Source organism: Notothenia coriiceps, unplaced genomic scaffold, assembly GCF_000735185.1.
Source record: "Notothenia coriiceps isolate Sejong01 unplaced genomic scaffold, NC01 NC01_scaffold00038013, whole genome shotgun sequence".
Taxonomy (NCBI): domain Eukaryota; kingdom Metazoa; phylum Chordata; class Actinopteri; order Perciformes; family Nototheniidae; genus Notothenia; species Notothenia coriiceps.
The window spans coordinates 2,623-14,878 of NW_011370714.1; the positions used below are offsets into that span (position 1 = coordinate 2,623).

General features: G+C 40.0%; 1 protein-coding gene across 2 annotated transcripts; it reads left to right on the top strand.

Moving 5' to 3' along the window:
• Window positions 1-738: 738 nt before the first annotated feature.
• On the top strand, window positions 739-11,998 carry LOC104967951 (ETS-related transcription factor Elf-1-like). 2 transcript variants are annotated; one of them, XM_010797492.1, is made up of 8 exons: window positions 739-971; window positions 3,795-4,177; window positions 4,278-4,395; window positions 7,183-7,287; window positions 7,462-7,617; window positions 7,717-7,791; window positions 8,676-8,871; window positions 9,490-11,998. In XM_010797492.1, exons 2-8 carry the CDS (start codon window positions 4,118-4,120, stop codon window positions 10,076-10,078), a joined length of 1,299 nt encoding a protein of 432 aa, XP_010795794.1. In that variant the 5' UTR covers window positions 739-971; window positions 3,795-4,117; the 3' UTR covers window positions 10,079-11,998. The 2 variants fall into 2 exon arrangements, with proteins under 2 accessions (XP_010795794.1, XP_010795795.1); XM_010797493.1 differs by lacking the exons at window positions 739-971; window positions 3,795-4,177; window positions 4,278-4,395 and adding an exon at window positions 5,711-5,832.
• Window positions 11,999-12,256: the final 258 nt, after the last annotated feature.

Below are 12,256 nucleotides of genomic sequence, written 5' to 3' on the forward strand. Positions count from 1 at the left end.
GGACGAATACAAATAAATAATTTAAAAAACCTAAATGGGTTGTGAAATATACTTGGGCGGCCGTTAATATACCTGGGCGGCCCGCCCAAGTAAAGTCTATGTGTGGGAAACCCTGACATAGGTAATCCTAAAATGTGTGTATTTCATAATGAGTTGGTTTTTCTTTCTTCTTCTTTTTTTAAATACATTAAGTTAATGAAAAGTAGAATGCAACAAAATTAAATAGTACTTTCTTTTAAATATGATTTACATAAAAAGCCCTATCTCTTTGATGCATTTCATTTTTATTTATTTTATATTTTATTATCTTCCTAAATTACAATTATCGACTGTATATGATTAATGTTTTTTGCACCTGATCCTATTAGTCTATTGTAAAAAAGATTTCCCCCAAAAAAGTCTGCATGCCTTTTATTTCATATTTTTATCCTTATTTTTAACCCTTATTGTACCCAGTTTGTTAAGATTAACTGTCAAACATAACCCCTTCATATTCTATCATATAAGGCTTAGCTGGAGGTGACCAACTGATCTAAAATGATATGTAGGGAGGTCATCACACTCCACAGGGCTGTTTACAGATAGGTTGCTCTGCTCTCTGCTGCTTTACATTGCAAATACACCCGTGTTTACATTTGCTTCACACTGACAATGGTCACTATGGGTTACCTTGAGTCACAACACAGGTAACCAATCAGAACTCACAAGGGGGGCAGTTCTCTGGGTAAAAAAAAAGAGGAAGCAATAACTGGCAAGGTCTGAAGGCAAGAAGAAAAACTAAATCTACACTGATCTAAAACCAATGTGGCACCTTCCTTGGTGACAGTGTATTCTCGAGAGGAAGCTAATCCCAGGTCTGTACGCATACATGAAGGTTCACTGTTTGCCAAAAGGGTTGAGAACAATTTCCGTTGCTCTTCTGGATCCTGCGGACAGCTGCTGCTCTGTCAGACACATGCTGTAAACACAAGGTAAGCCCACTGCTTCTTATTCAATAAAACAGGCCCACTACTCTGTATAAAGAAGAATAAAGCTACAGAAAGTGCTAGTCGTGTGTTGAATGCCTTGTGCTGAAAGGAAAGTGAAAGTATTTTTCAGAAAGTGAGTGTGAGTTTTTCACCTTGGCTTTTTGATACATTTGAACCACATGTGTTTTGTAAAAAAGTACAATTTCGCTTTCAATGACGGCTAAACTACAAGCATGTGTACACAAGGACCCCCCAAAAGACAGAGGTGTGTTGTGACGACCTCCACCAATCTCCTGCTCTCCGCACACAGACACCATTTTTCACTGTGTTCATTCAACAAGGCCCGAGAGCAACAAGAAGGGCTTATCAGTAGCTCCCTTGCTTGCCATACTGTTATCAGCCTGGCCTAGTTCACACACACACAAATGTACACACTCTCTCCCCATTTCTGTCAAACACAGCCGCCGCACTCTTTCTATCGCTGACACTCTCACACACACACATGTACACGCAAACTGGGGAATGAATGTTATGGGGGGCTTATCAGTGTCCTTAAGGGCCTGGCAACCACTTCACAGACTCAGATCCCAGAGCCGAGGCCACAGAGAAGAACCTATGTGACCGGAGTGCTGATGAACAAAGGCTGTGTGCTGTTCAGGGACTCCTCTATAGAAGCAGCAGGCTCCAGGGCACGCTAACAATGCACATACTGTATGTACACACGGCACAAAGGCAGGCAATAGTGGCTACCACTCGAAAAAAAGTAAAAAGCCAAATATGCAAGCAGCTTCTTGTATGTTTATTGATAGTAAAAACACATAGAACCAGATTTACAGGTTATGAAGTGGAGAGTATAGCTGTTAATTAATGTTGTTTAACCAAACTTGACATTCAGAACACACGGGGAAAATCTCAGTTTCTGTAAAACATTAAAAACATGATTCATATTAAATAATCTCCCTTTGGGCTGCAACTTTAAAAAAAAATCTAGAATAGATATTGACAAAAGCCTTTGACTTTTTCCCAATGCCCAAAACACAACAAATTAAGATGAACTACTATCTTAGTAGACTATTGTATTCACATTTTGTTCAGCTTCAGCTGTAATCGTTCCACCAGTAAAGCTTTTTATACAGCATACAAAACATTATAGTAAGTAAGTAGTAGAGAACTCCTGATATATCTTACCTTTAAATTAGAAAGACGAGACATATTGTGCAAATGTTTAGGCTATTATTTGTATTTTTAGGTTTCAACTAGATCATGTTTACATGCTTTGTTTTTCTCATACTGTCCGTCTGAATATACCCGTAATCCCCCCTTTTCTGAAACGCTTCGTTCAAACGCCTGTCCATTTAAGAACTTGTCCGAAAAGCACAGTAAAATAATTCTCAAGTCGTTAAAGGAAATGAATATTCTAAATTAGCCTTCATGTGACATACGAAGTAAAGCCAAGTCTGAATGGCTTGTTTAATTTTTCTGACAGTGGCAGTCGTCCATAAAAGAGTGTTGTTTTTTTTCAGAGTTTGTCATGGGTGGGCACTCCAGAGACTTACATGGATGTGCACAAGCAGTGAAAAGGAGATTGTTCATAATAAGTTCCCCCTTTAAAGATGTAATCATCACGAAAACTGTTGGGGTTTAAGTTAATTTTTCAGTTTCAGCTCTTATCTCTGCACTAATAAAGCTTTGCATATTGAATACATTACATTCAAACAAAGGTTTATTTATCCTCACTAACTTGAAAACAATGCTCAGAGAAACTATCCTCTGTTTAACTTGTGTCCTAAATCATTGAGCACAAAACACATCAGAGGAAGCTGAAAAATGTAGAAGGCCATTGCTGGCAGATGATGTTGGCAGCGGTTTGGCACAGGAACTCAGGAAGCGGTGCCTCCTAAACTGAGCTGTGCTTCCTGTGTGATAACTGACCCAAACATGTTGTGCCTCCATCTCACACTCTCACACAAACACATACACATATAGACAAAAAAGCACGCTCAGAAACTGTGAAACTATCAGGACTGTTTCAACTTGATGTAGCAGTTCTATGATATTCATCTCCTTAGAGGCTTTGGCTGCTGGTGTTATCTTCAGAAGAGGAAGGTAAGCAGGTGTTGCAACAGTGTTTTCAACTTTAAATTTGACAGTTGTGAGGGGGAGGGAACAGAAAAGAGTAAATTCACCTAAAGGTTAACTTAGTATCAGAGGTACAAGCTTAAAGGGATTAATGTTAATTGAATTGTCAGATTAAAAAAGGAATTGGCCAGAGGAAGTGAAGAAAAGCAAGTGACGGGTAGGGAACAAGGGGGGGTAGATAACGTTTTTTTTGTTCTAAACGGCCGATTCACAGTCATGTTGGAATGTGCTCATAACCCCCCCTGAAACCTTGAACGTCGTGCAAAATGATGTTTTAAGTTCAACGCCAGCTGCCTCCCCCTGCTTGTAACACACACACACACACACACACACACACACACACACACACACACACACACACACACACACACACACACACACACACACACACACACACACACACACACACACACAGCAGTGCAAACACTTCCTTCCTGTTGCTGGTTTAGCCTCTTTTAGAGACAAGATAAGAGCAAAAGCATGATATATATCAAGAGGGAAGTTTAGTGGGCTGTTTTCCCCGCCCTCTCAGATCAGAGTTACCAAATGTTTTTTATTCAGACATTTTGCTTGAAAAGTGGCAACCACCTGATACTCACTGCAGGTGTGGTACACTCACTTTTTACGTGTTTTTGTATCAAGCAGCTCACACATTTCCTCTTGTTTCTCTCTTTTGCTATCTCGCAGGTTTGGTCAGACCACAGGGTTGTTTAGCAGCCCCCACTTCCTCATCGAGAGTCGAAGCAGAGCACCAGCTTCCTGTGACGCCTCTGAGTCTCTGGTCAATTAGTTTACGCACATCACTGCTGGATTGAGCCGCATGGAAGAAGATCGGCCTCATCGTTGCATCCTGTGTGGGGGTTTCTGCTAGATCTGCACTGGTATTTGAAGATTCTCTTCAAAAGCTGGATCTGTCGGGACATACAAACACATTAATTAGTAATCTTCATATGACAGCTGTGATGCTATTTTCACGGAGTTAAGGTTGTGTGTGTTTGGAATATTCGGCCATGCTACAGCAGTCGGAGCTCATCTTTGACTTTGCTAGTGACCATGTTAACATGTCACAGGTAAGCAACAGTTTTTCTTTGTGTATTGAAACTGAGCACACATCTAAATCCGACAAATTGTAATCTGATTAAATCTAATCTGATTGTGTTTTTGTTGCAGTTGGGGCCTTACTCGGATTACCCTGCGGTGATTGTGGAGCAGCTTCCCCATCCACACCTGCTCTCATATGGAGGGCTAGCGTGTGAACAGTCACAGCATCACCAGCAGCTGTTCAAAGGTCAGTACAAACAACAGACACACACAACCCCGGCCATTCTTTACCTGTTGCGGCACATTTGTTTTTATTACTTTTAAATCTTCTTTTAATTCGGGAATACCTATCAAATATGCTATGTTAAGCTTGGAATACACCATTAGAATAAGGATAGCCTCAAGGTAACTGGAGGAACCTAACAACTCAAAAGGGCCCGGAAGAAATGTGTTTATTCTGAAATCTATTTATGAGGATACAGAAGGACTTCCTCCTGTGAAATCTAAACAGAATAGTAGCCGTTAGAAAATAAATTAGGCAACAAAATCTTTCTGAAAAGACATGGTTCTATTTATCTTAGCTTCTGAGGTTACTCAGGTAACATAAATAAGAAAAGTGTGGTGTTAAAATTGCATTTTAGCTAAGGTAAATCATTTGTAAATCTTGAGTAAATAAATTAAATTGATCTTTATCCCATAACTTCAAAAAGTCATCAACGACTTGGCTCTAATACCACTTGTTGACTTAAACAGCATAACTACAAACAGTAATCGTGTCATCAGGGTGTCTTTAAGACGCCTTGTTACAACTGTGTGTCCTTTCTCAAATCTCTAAACGGCATGCCCTGTTTCTGTTTCTGTTCTGATGTATTATAGGCAGTGGTGTATGGTAACTAAGTACATTTACTCACGTACTGTACTTAAGTACAATGTGCAGGTACTCATACTTTACTTGAGTATTTCCATTTTCTGCTACTTCTACTCCACTACAATTCAGAGGTGCATCGTGTACTTTTACTCCACCACATTTAACAATAATTATAATCAAAACTTGTAATGTATATTATTCTGAATCTGCATAATGACTACTTTTACTTTTATATATATATATATAAAAGTATATTTTGATGCTAATACCTTTTTACTTTAACTTGAGTAACATTTTGAATGCAGGACTTTCAACAGAGTATTCCTACACTCTGGTACTTCTACTTTTACTAAAGTACAAGATCTGAGTACTTTTCCCACCCCTGATTATAGGAGGCCTTTTGTAACACCTTATCCAGGGACTACAGGTGAAAATAGACTTTAAGCTAATGCTGGCTTTCATTATGTATACATGAACCATTTGTATTTCCTCATTTGCGTGTCATCCGATAGTCCGATTAAATTACTATTATCGGTCTAAACTTTATTCCTACAATATTAAAAGTCCCACTAGATGTATACCATGGATGTATGTATAATAACAACATAGAAGAGAAGCAAGGGACGCATATGCGCAGTCGCAACCCTCGCACATGGATGAAACACCCTCGGCAAAAAAATCAGGAAGTGAAACAAAACATTCCTGGCTTGTGTTTGGGATAGACCGTTAATGAATCACATAAGGATGTAGACTTGGTCATTTCGGGCTACAGCACACATGCTATAGCTAGTTCCTCACCCGTGCTGGAAATTAAAAGTAAGTTATATCACTATATCGTGTTGTCTTTCGACTTTACTCCAGTTAGAGCAAGCAGTTGAAGTTGGGCATGGCAAGGCTCGGGTAACAAGCTAATAGTGAGTGTCATCGCTTGCACACCGTCATGGACAATTTACTTCAAGATTGCAAAATGTTTTAGGGCAGCAACTTACCTGCCGTGTTTGTATAAACATGGCTTTCTGTTTTGACATATCGTATGCTGGTTTTTATCGGCGGCAGAGCGTGTTAGAGCCCACGACACACAGCTGTTAGCTAGCATATGTTCACTAGCCCACCGCCTCCCAGCCTGTTCACGTCACACACATTAATGCGCAGAAAACAATTCACTCCCTTTGATAATATTAAGCTTCGGGGACATGGACATGCATGTGGAAAATAACTACGCTGCTGTGTGATAAACTACAGAAGCCCAACGATGCCAATATTTTTGTTGAAGTAAAAACAATATAAGCAGTGGTGGAAGAACTATTCAAAATCTTACTTTAGTAAAAGTAAAGAAGTATTATCTGCAATATGTACTTTATGTATTAATTATTCAGGAAAATGCCCTCCAAGTGTATTTGAAACACTTAAACAGCTAGGCAATTTGTTTATTTTTTAGAAGATGCATTCTGTTAACATTTCTGAAAAGTTGCTAAAAATGTTGAATACATGTAGTGGGGTAAAAGTACAATATCTACCAATGAGATGTCTTGGAGTAGAAGTATAAAGTAGGCCACCTAAACAGGGCACACTTACATTCATACCGATGATATGTGCCAGTTTTAGCACCTCGACCCTAATGTTGTGATTGAGAATGTGTTAAAACTAGTTAAATAGCAGAAAGGTCTGAAAAGTAAGCTAAAGGACAAATGGTGTATTGTCCGATTTCTGCCTCCGCCAAGTGGCAATTGCATTAATGCTAACTTGCCCAGGTCTACTGTCACAGAAACAATATATTTGATTGCCATCTTGCACGCATGTTTGCGCAGCCGTAGGTGGATTTTTGCAATAATTTTCTCTGTGGTGGACTACTCTGGAGGTGAAAATCCCAACACATCAAGATGCTTCATCACATCAATGTTGCTTTCAACCTTTCATAAATGTAATTCAGTTCTACCGATTTGTATTGGGGTAGCAGGACAATGTACACAGCCACTTGCACTGCTTACTAAAACCAACTGCATTGCTAGATATCTCTAGCTGTGAGAGGATGTTTCTTGTAATTTGTCTCAACCTTAAACCTCTGTCCTCCCAGTTTTTCTCATGTTGAATTATTACTAAATGCCACCCTCTTTCAACTGGTAATAAAATGTTGTTGTTTGTCACTCCTTTCTCTATGTCCTGCAGTGGAGCAATATGAAAGTGGAGAGGAAGAAACCATGGAGACACTTGTTGCTGCTGACTTGCTTCTTAACATGGACTGCCCTGACACCTTGTCACTTGAACACTACTGTAAGCACACAAGCACACACACCTATGTTAACATACACATGAACAGAGTGAAGATGAATAAAAGCGTGCCGCTGATTTTTGATGCAGGACATGTTTGACTGCGCGTTGTTATTTTTAGACATGGTGGTCACAGTGCTGTTCTCTTTCATTAAATCTTTTTGTGCCCCCCTGCAGCCCAGACCTTCCTACCGTCACTGGGTGATGTCATCACAACTCCTGTTACCCAGGTGACCGTCTCAGCAGAGGGGATTGTGGGAGCTATTGACCAGCAGCAATGGCACTCGCTGCACACCAAGAAGCCTGTGTCACAGCTGCAGTCAAAAAAGAGAGGTCAGATACTTTCAAACGTTGTTGGTGTAATAATAAATAAATGGTATTATATAAAATATCTTGTAAATGACTTCTGCTTTTGTTCTTTCAAAAACTCAGCGAGAAAACCTCGACATAGAAGGGCAGAGTCTCCAACACCGGATATTGTAGTAAAGAAGGACAAATACAACAAAGGTATTTTCACATATGAAACCATTGGGGCCCAATTACGCTTTTTGGGGGTTTTCCTTGTGATACAAAAATTAAAATGTCACTAAGTCAGTCCCAGTAAAGTTTCCATAACACATCCGCCCAACATCAGTATTGGCCTATTGCCTCAGCCTATCGCCTTGTTAAATTCAATCGGCAAAAATCTGAAAACAAGATGCCATTCGCAGATAGCAGTGGCAGATATTAATCTTTTGTGTGGCAACATTTTCCACCTAGTAATGTTGTTTTAAGCGTGTGGTATTGGACAAAGTTTGCATACCTAGCTACTGAGAAGAAGCCACTCGCTGAACACGACTCATGCATGACCTACATCGTATCAGGTGCCAGGTTGTCTGTGGCTTGTTTAGAAAAATAATTAATGAAAATGATGGTTGGGTTGTATCAGTCAACGTTTTTTTTTTTTAGAAATTCATGATGAGAAGAGCAACAGGAAGAGATACTCACAGTGTATTGTATAGATCGCTAAGCATAACTACTTGTAAAGCAGGCTAAGAAGACCTCGTTTATTTATCAATTATTTTTAGAATCTTGTGTATGTATCTTATGTGGAAGGTTGTTTATAAATTTGTATGATTGAAATAGTGGTCATACAAAGAATAATGTTATTATATTTGTATATAGGAAATGCCAACATGGGGATCATCCTTGATTTATACTGGCTCAAGTCTGAAATAATTGCTGCCTGAGTTACATTAAGGCCGCTGCGGTACATGCTCATTCAGATGAAAGAAACCAATGTGCATCCCAGGGGTTCAATAACTTTTCAACAAAGCTTTTACGACAGTAATTCCTAATGTTGTTTCTTTCGCCTTTCCTTTTCCATCATGTTTCCTGTGTTTGTGCTTCAGGAGGAAACACGCTGTACCTGTGGCAGTTCCTGATGGAGTTGCTCCAGGACCGACAGGTCTGCCCCCGCTATATTAAGTGGACTAATCCCCAGGCGGGCATCTTCAAGTTAGTCAACTCAAAAGCGGTGGCCAGACTCTGGGGCAAACACAAGAACAAGCCAGATATGAATTATGAGACGATGGGCAGAGCTCTTAGGTAAACTACCAAAAGAAGTATAATGCTGCTTAAAAATACCAACATATGCTGTGTCTCAAATTGCGTACTTCTAAACTTACATGTGCTGTTTTTCATACATAAGTGCATCCCAATGTTAAGTGTGGTAAATGCCATTGGTACTCGGATTGTGCACTCGTAACATTCCAAACGTTGAGTGTGGAACGCTGGACACTTCTTGCACTAAACAATCACAATCTTGGCTGTAGCAGAAATGACACGGCTATCTGCGAATGTGAATGCTTCAGTAAACACAGCACTAAAAAAAATAAGAGTTATGCATGTTTTTTATATTTTTTTAATTTAAGTCACAGAACACCATACTGGTGTCGAAAGAATGCAACCTATATTTTTCTAGGGTTAATCGAGAAGTCTGTAATGATTTGGTACCACAAACGGTAGTTGCTAGCTAGCTAGCTAACAGCTGTAATCATCGATTCCGCACACACTGCATAAGTGTTCACAGTGCACATAATGGTGATGAAGTAACTAAAGTATTCAATGTGAGATGCAGCAACGGTCATAACTCTACTTTATGGAAAATATTTGTGTTTATGCTTTATATGTTTTTGTTAACGATAATTCTTTCTGTTGGTATAGGTACTACTACCAGAGAGGCATACTGAATAAAGTTGAAGGCCAGCGTCTGGTGTACCAGTTCACCTCTCTGCCCAATCATATGATCTACATCACCGATGGAGATGGCATCAAAGAAGAAGACGATGAAGACATTGATGAGGGTGTGAGCGATGACTCAGATGACAGCACCGTGCCTTCTAGCGACCAATCGGTGGAGGATGAGGAAGATTCTCCCCCACCGCAGAAGAAAACTTCGAGCTATGTCCGACCCCCGGCTCCTCAGCGGACCAGGCCGGCTCCCCGGTCCTCAGCACTGCGAGACGGTGTCACGCGTTCTGCCACCAACAGCATGATCCAGGAACAGCATTTGCCTATCGTGTCAGCAGAGATGCTGCGGACCCTGCAGAACCTGCAGAAGGTCCGGTCCCTGCAGCCCGCTGGTCACGCCTCCGTCTTCAAAACCGCTCAGCTGCTGGGCAGTTTGTGCGAGCGGCAGGCTGCGGCTGAGGGCGGCGTGTACGATGCACCTGATGGAAAGTCATACCCGGGACTCAAAACGTCACAAGTGGAGACGCCACTGCTGGTGCGATTAACTAGCTCTAACCAATAGAGTGGTGCAGCGAGCATTTATTTAGGCAAACCCGGAAATTAGCATAACAAGGGGGTCCCTCAACAACAAGCAATTGGATTTTTCCATTGGATTTTGGAATATTGCCAGAAATTAGATCATGATACTTTGTTCAGCAGGATAATATCCACATCTTAGCACCACTTTTATGACTTTTGAAGCGTTAATGCAATCAGCAGAAGGGAAAAGCTATAAAAAAAGCTATATTAGGCCATAAACTAACAACATCCGTTCCGAAGACCTTGGGTTTGGCACTCTCATTTAGACACTTGTTAGCAACCGCCGTTTTTATGACGCATAGAAGCTACAGACATTCACAAGAATTATATTTCCTTACGTATTTTATTTCGTAAAACAAAACCTGACAATCTCTTCAGGTTGTGTTATCCACAGACCTTATTTCAGGCCTCTACCCAACAAAAACTCCTTAAAAACATGAAATTATTGAAGAGGGAACCAGAGATGTTCAAATGCCTACTTATTCCCGGGTTTTAGGACTTATTCCTGCACCACTCTATTAAAATAAAACCTTATACACACACACACACACGCACGTACACTCCACTGACTCAGGACCAGTTACAGAGCTGCACTCCGCTGTGACGATGTGGCACTGATCCTGGATTATTTTTTTATTTTAGAATATATTATATAACAGTAACGAAAGTAATTCTCGATCACTGCTGCCTCCCTCACATCTGGGTTTGCAGGAAACCAAAATTCCACAACATTTAGCAGTTTATCTTGTAAGAGACTTAAAAGACTTTATATCTCAGCCTTTCAATCTCAGCAGCCGTTAATCATAAGACACCAAAGACGACATGCACTGGATCCTGCAGCCACTCTGCAGACACACCCTCCGCTTGCACTCCACCTCCAGCGCCATGGAGCCAATTATCTGAGCAGCACACTGTGGCCTCCTTCTAAGTCTTCTCTCTCGCTCTTCTTTTTTCTTTTACTATCACATGCTGAATCATTCCTCTGCCTTAAAAGTGGCTTTGCACTAATGTTTACCCCTGCTGTACGTTTCTTCTCCAAGTGCCTGACGATTCTCAGTCCATCCTGTCCCTGCTTCCTTGTGATCGTGAGGTTATTAAGGAAAAACATTCCATATTATTATTGTTTTTTTATACATTTTTCTATCAATCTAAATTATGTTTGTATTGTGACATGTTGAAAACAAGGGATCACTGTTGTTTCTAGAATAGTAATTTAGCACTGCTGCCGTCTGTAGGCGATGAATTACACAGTGTATCTTGCTTTTGTCGACAATCACCAGTGAGACCGCTACTATTTAGCCGTGCACACAATCTGTTCTTGTTATTATTACACGTATATATATATGCATATATGGACCTGTAAAGCCTTGATATCTGTATGTATCGTGTGTTATATAATGTATCTTGTCTGTGAACATGCTCAACGTTGTGCCTTGTTGCCATTTTCTCCCTCAGGTTCGTAGAAAATTAGATTTACTCTATGCAAGGAGTAAAACGGCAGACCCTTTTTTTTATAATGAAGTAATGCTTCTGTGTTTTCCCTTCAGTTGATCGTAGTTTAGCCTCACAAACCTCACTCCAAATTAAAGTGTGTGAGATTCAGGCCGACCGCTATGAGGCTAAGCTTGATTCTGGAGATGCTTGCAATTGTGCCTTTTCCCCCAAGGGAACCCTATGCAAAACAGTTTTCACTTTATTATCGAGCAAACCATTTATTTGGAATCCGCTCTCTTTGCTTTATCTGCAGGTCTCTTGATACTGTAAGTTTTACTGCTATTGATAAGTGAGCTTGTAGCAGAGGGAGAGGTGGAGTTTCTTTTGCCTTATTGGTGTTTGCTTTCATACAGAAATGTTGAAAAGAAAATGTTCTGTTATATGAAATAAACTTAATGTTGTCATTGTCTGTGAGAAATTAATTGTCACTCATTTATCAGCATATGTGGTTTATTTATGTTCTGCACATACCAACATCTTTGAGGTATTTGTACTTTATTAAAGTTTTCTGCTACATTATACTTCTATTCCTCTTTACACATCTATTTTATACTTTGTATTACATGTCAGTTCTTTTAAAGGTGAAGATACTTTGCAGATACAAATAAAATGTGTTTATACAAAATAATCAATGTATTAATTATTATATTTAAGTTATAACATTATT

What these genes read in the sequence shown, in the direction of transcription:
- LOC104967951 (XM_010797492.1), top strand. Translation starts at nt 4,118, where the DNA reads ATGCTACAGCAGTCGGAGCTCATCTTTGACTTTGCTAGTGACCATGTT. An exon ending in GCTGCAGTCAAAAAAGAGAG is followed by an intron (nt 7,618 to 7,716) that starts GTCAGATACTTT and finishes TCAAAAACTCAG; the next exon opens with CGAGAAAACCTCGACATAGA. An exon ending in GAAGGACAAATACAACAAAG is followed by an intron (nt 7,792 to 8,675) that starts GTATTTTCACAT and finishes TTTGTGCTTCAG; the next exon opens with GAGGAAACACGCTGTACCTG.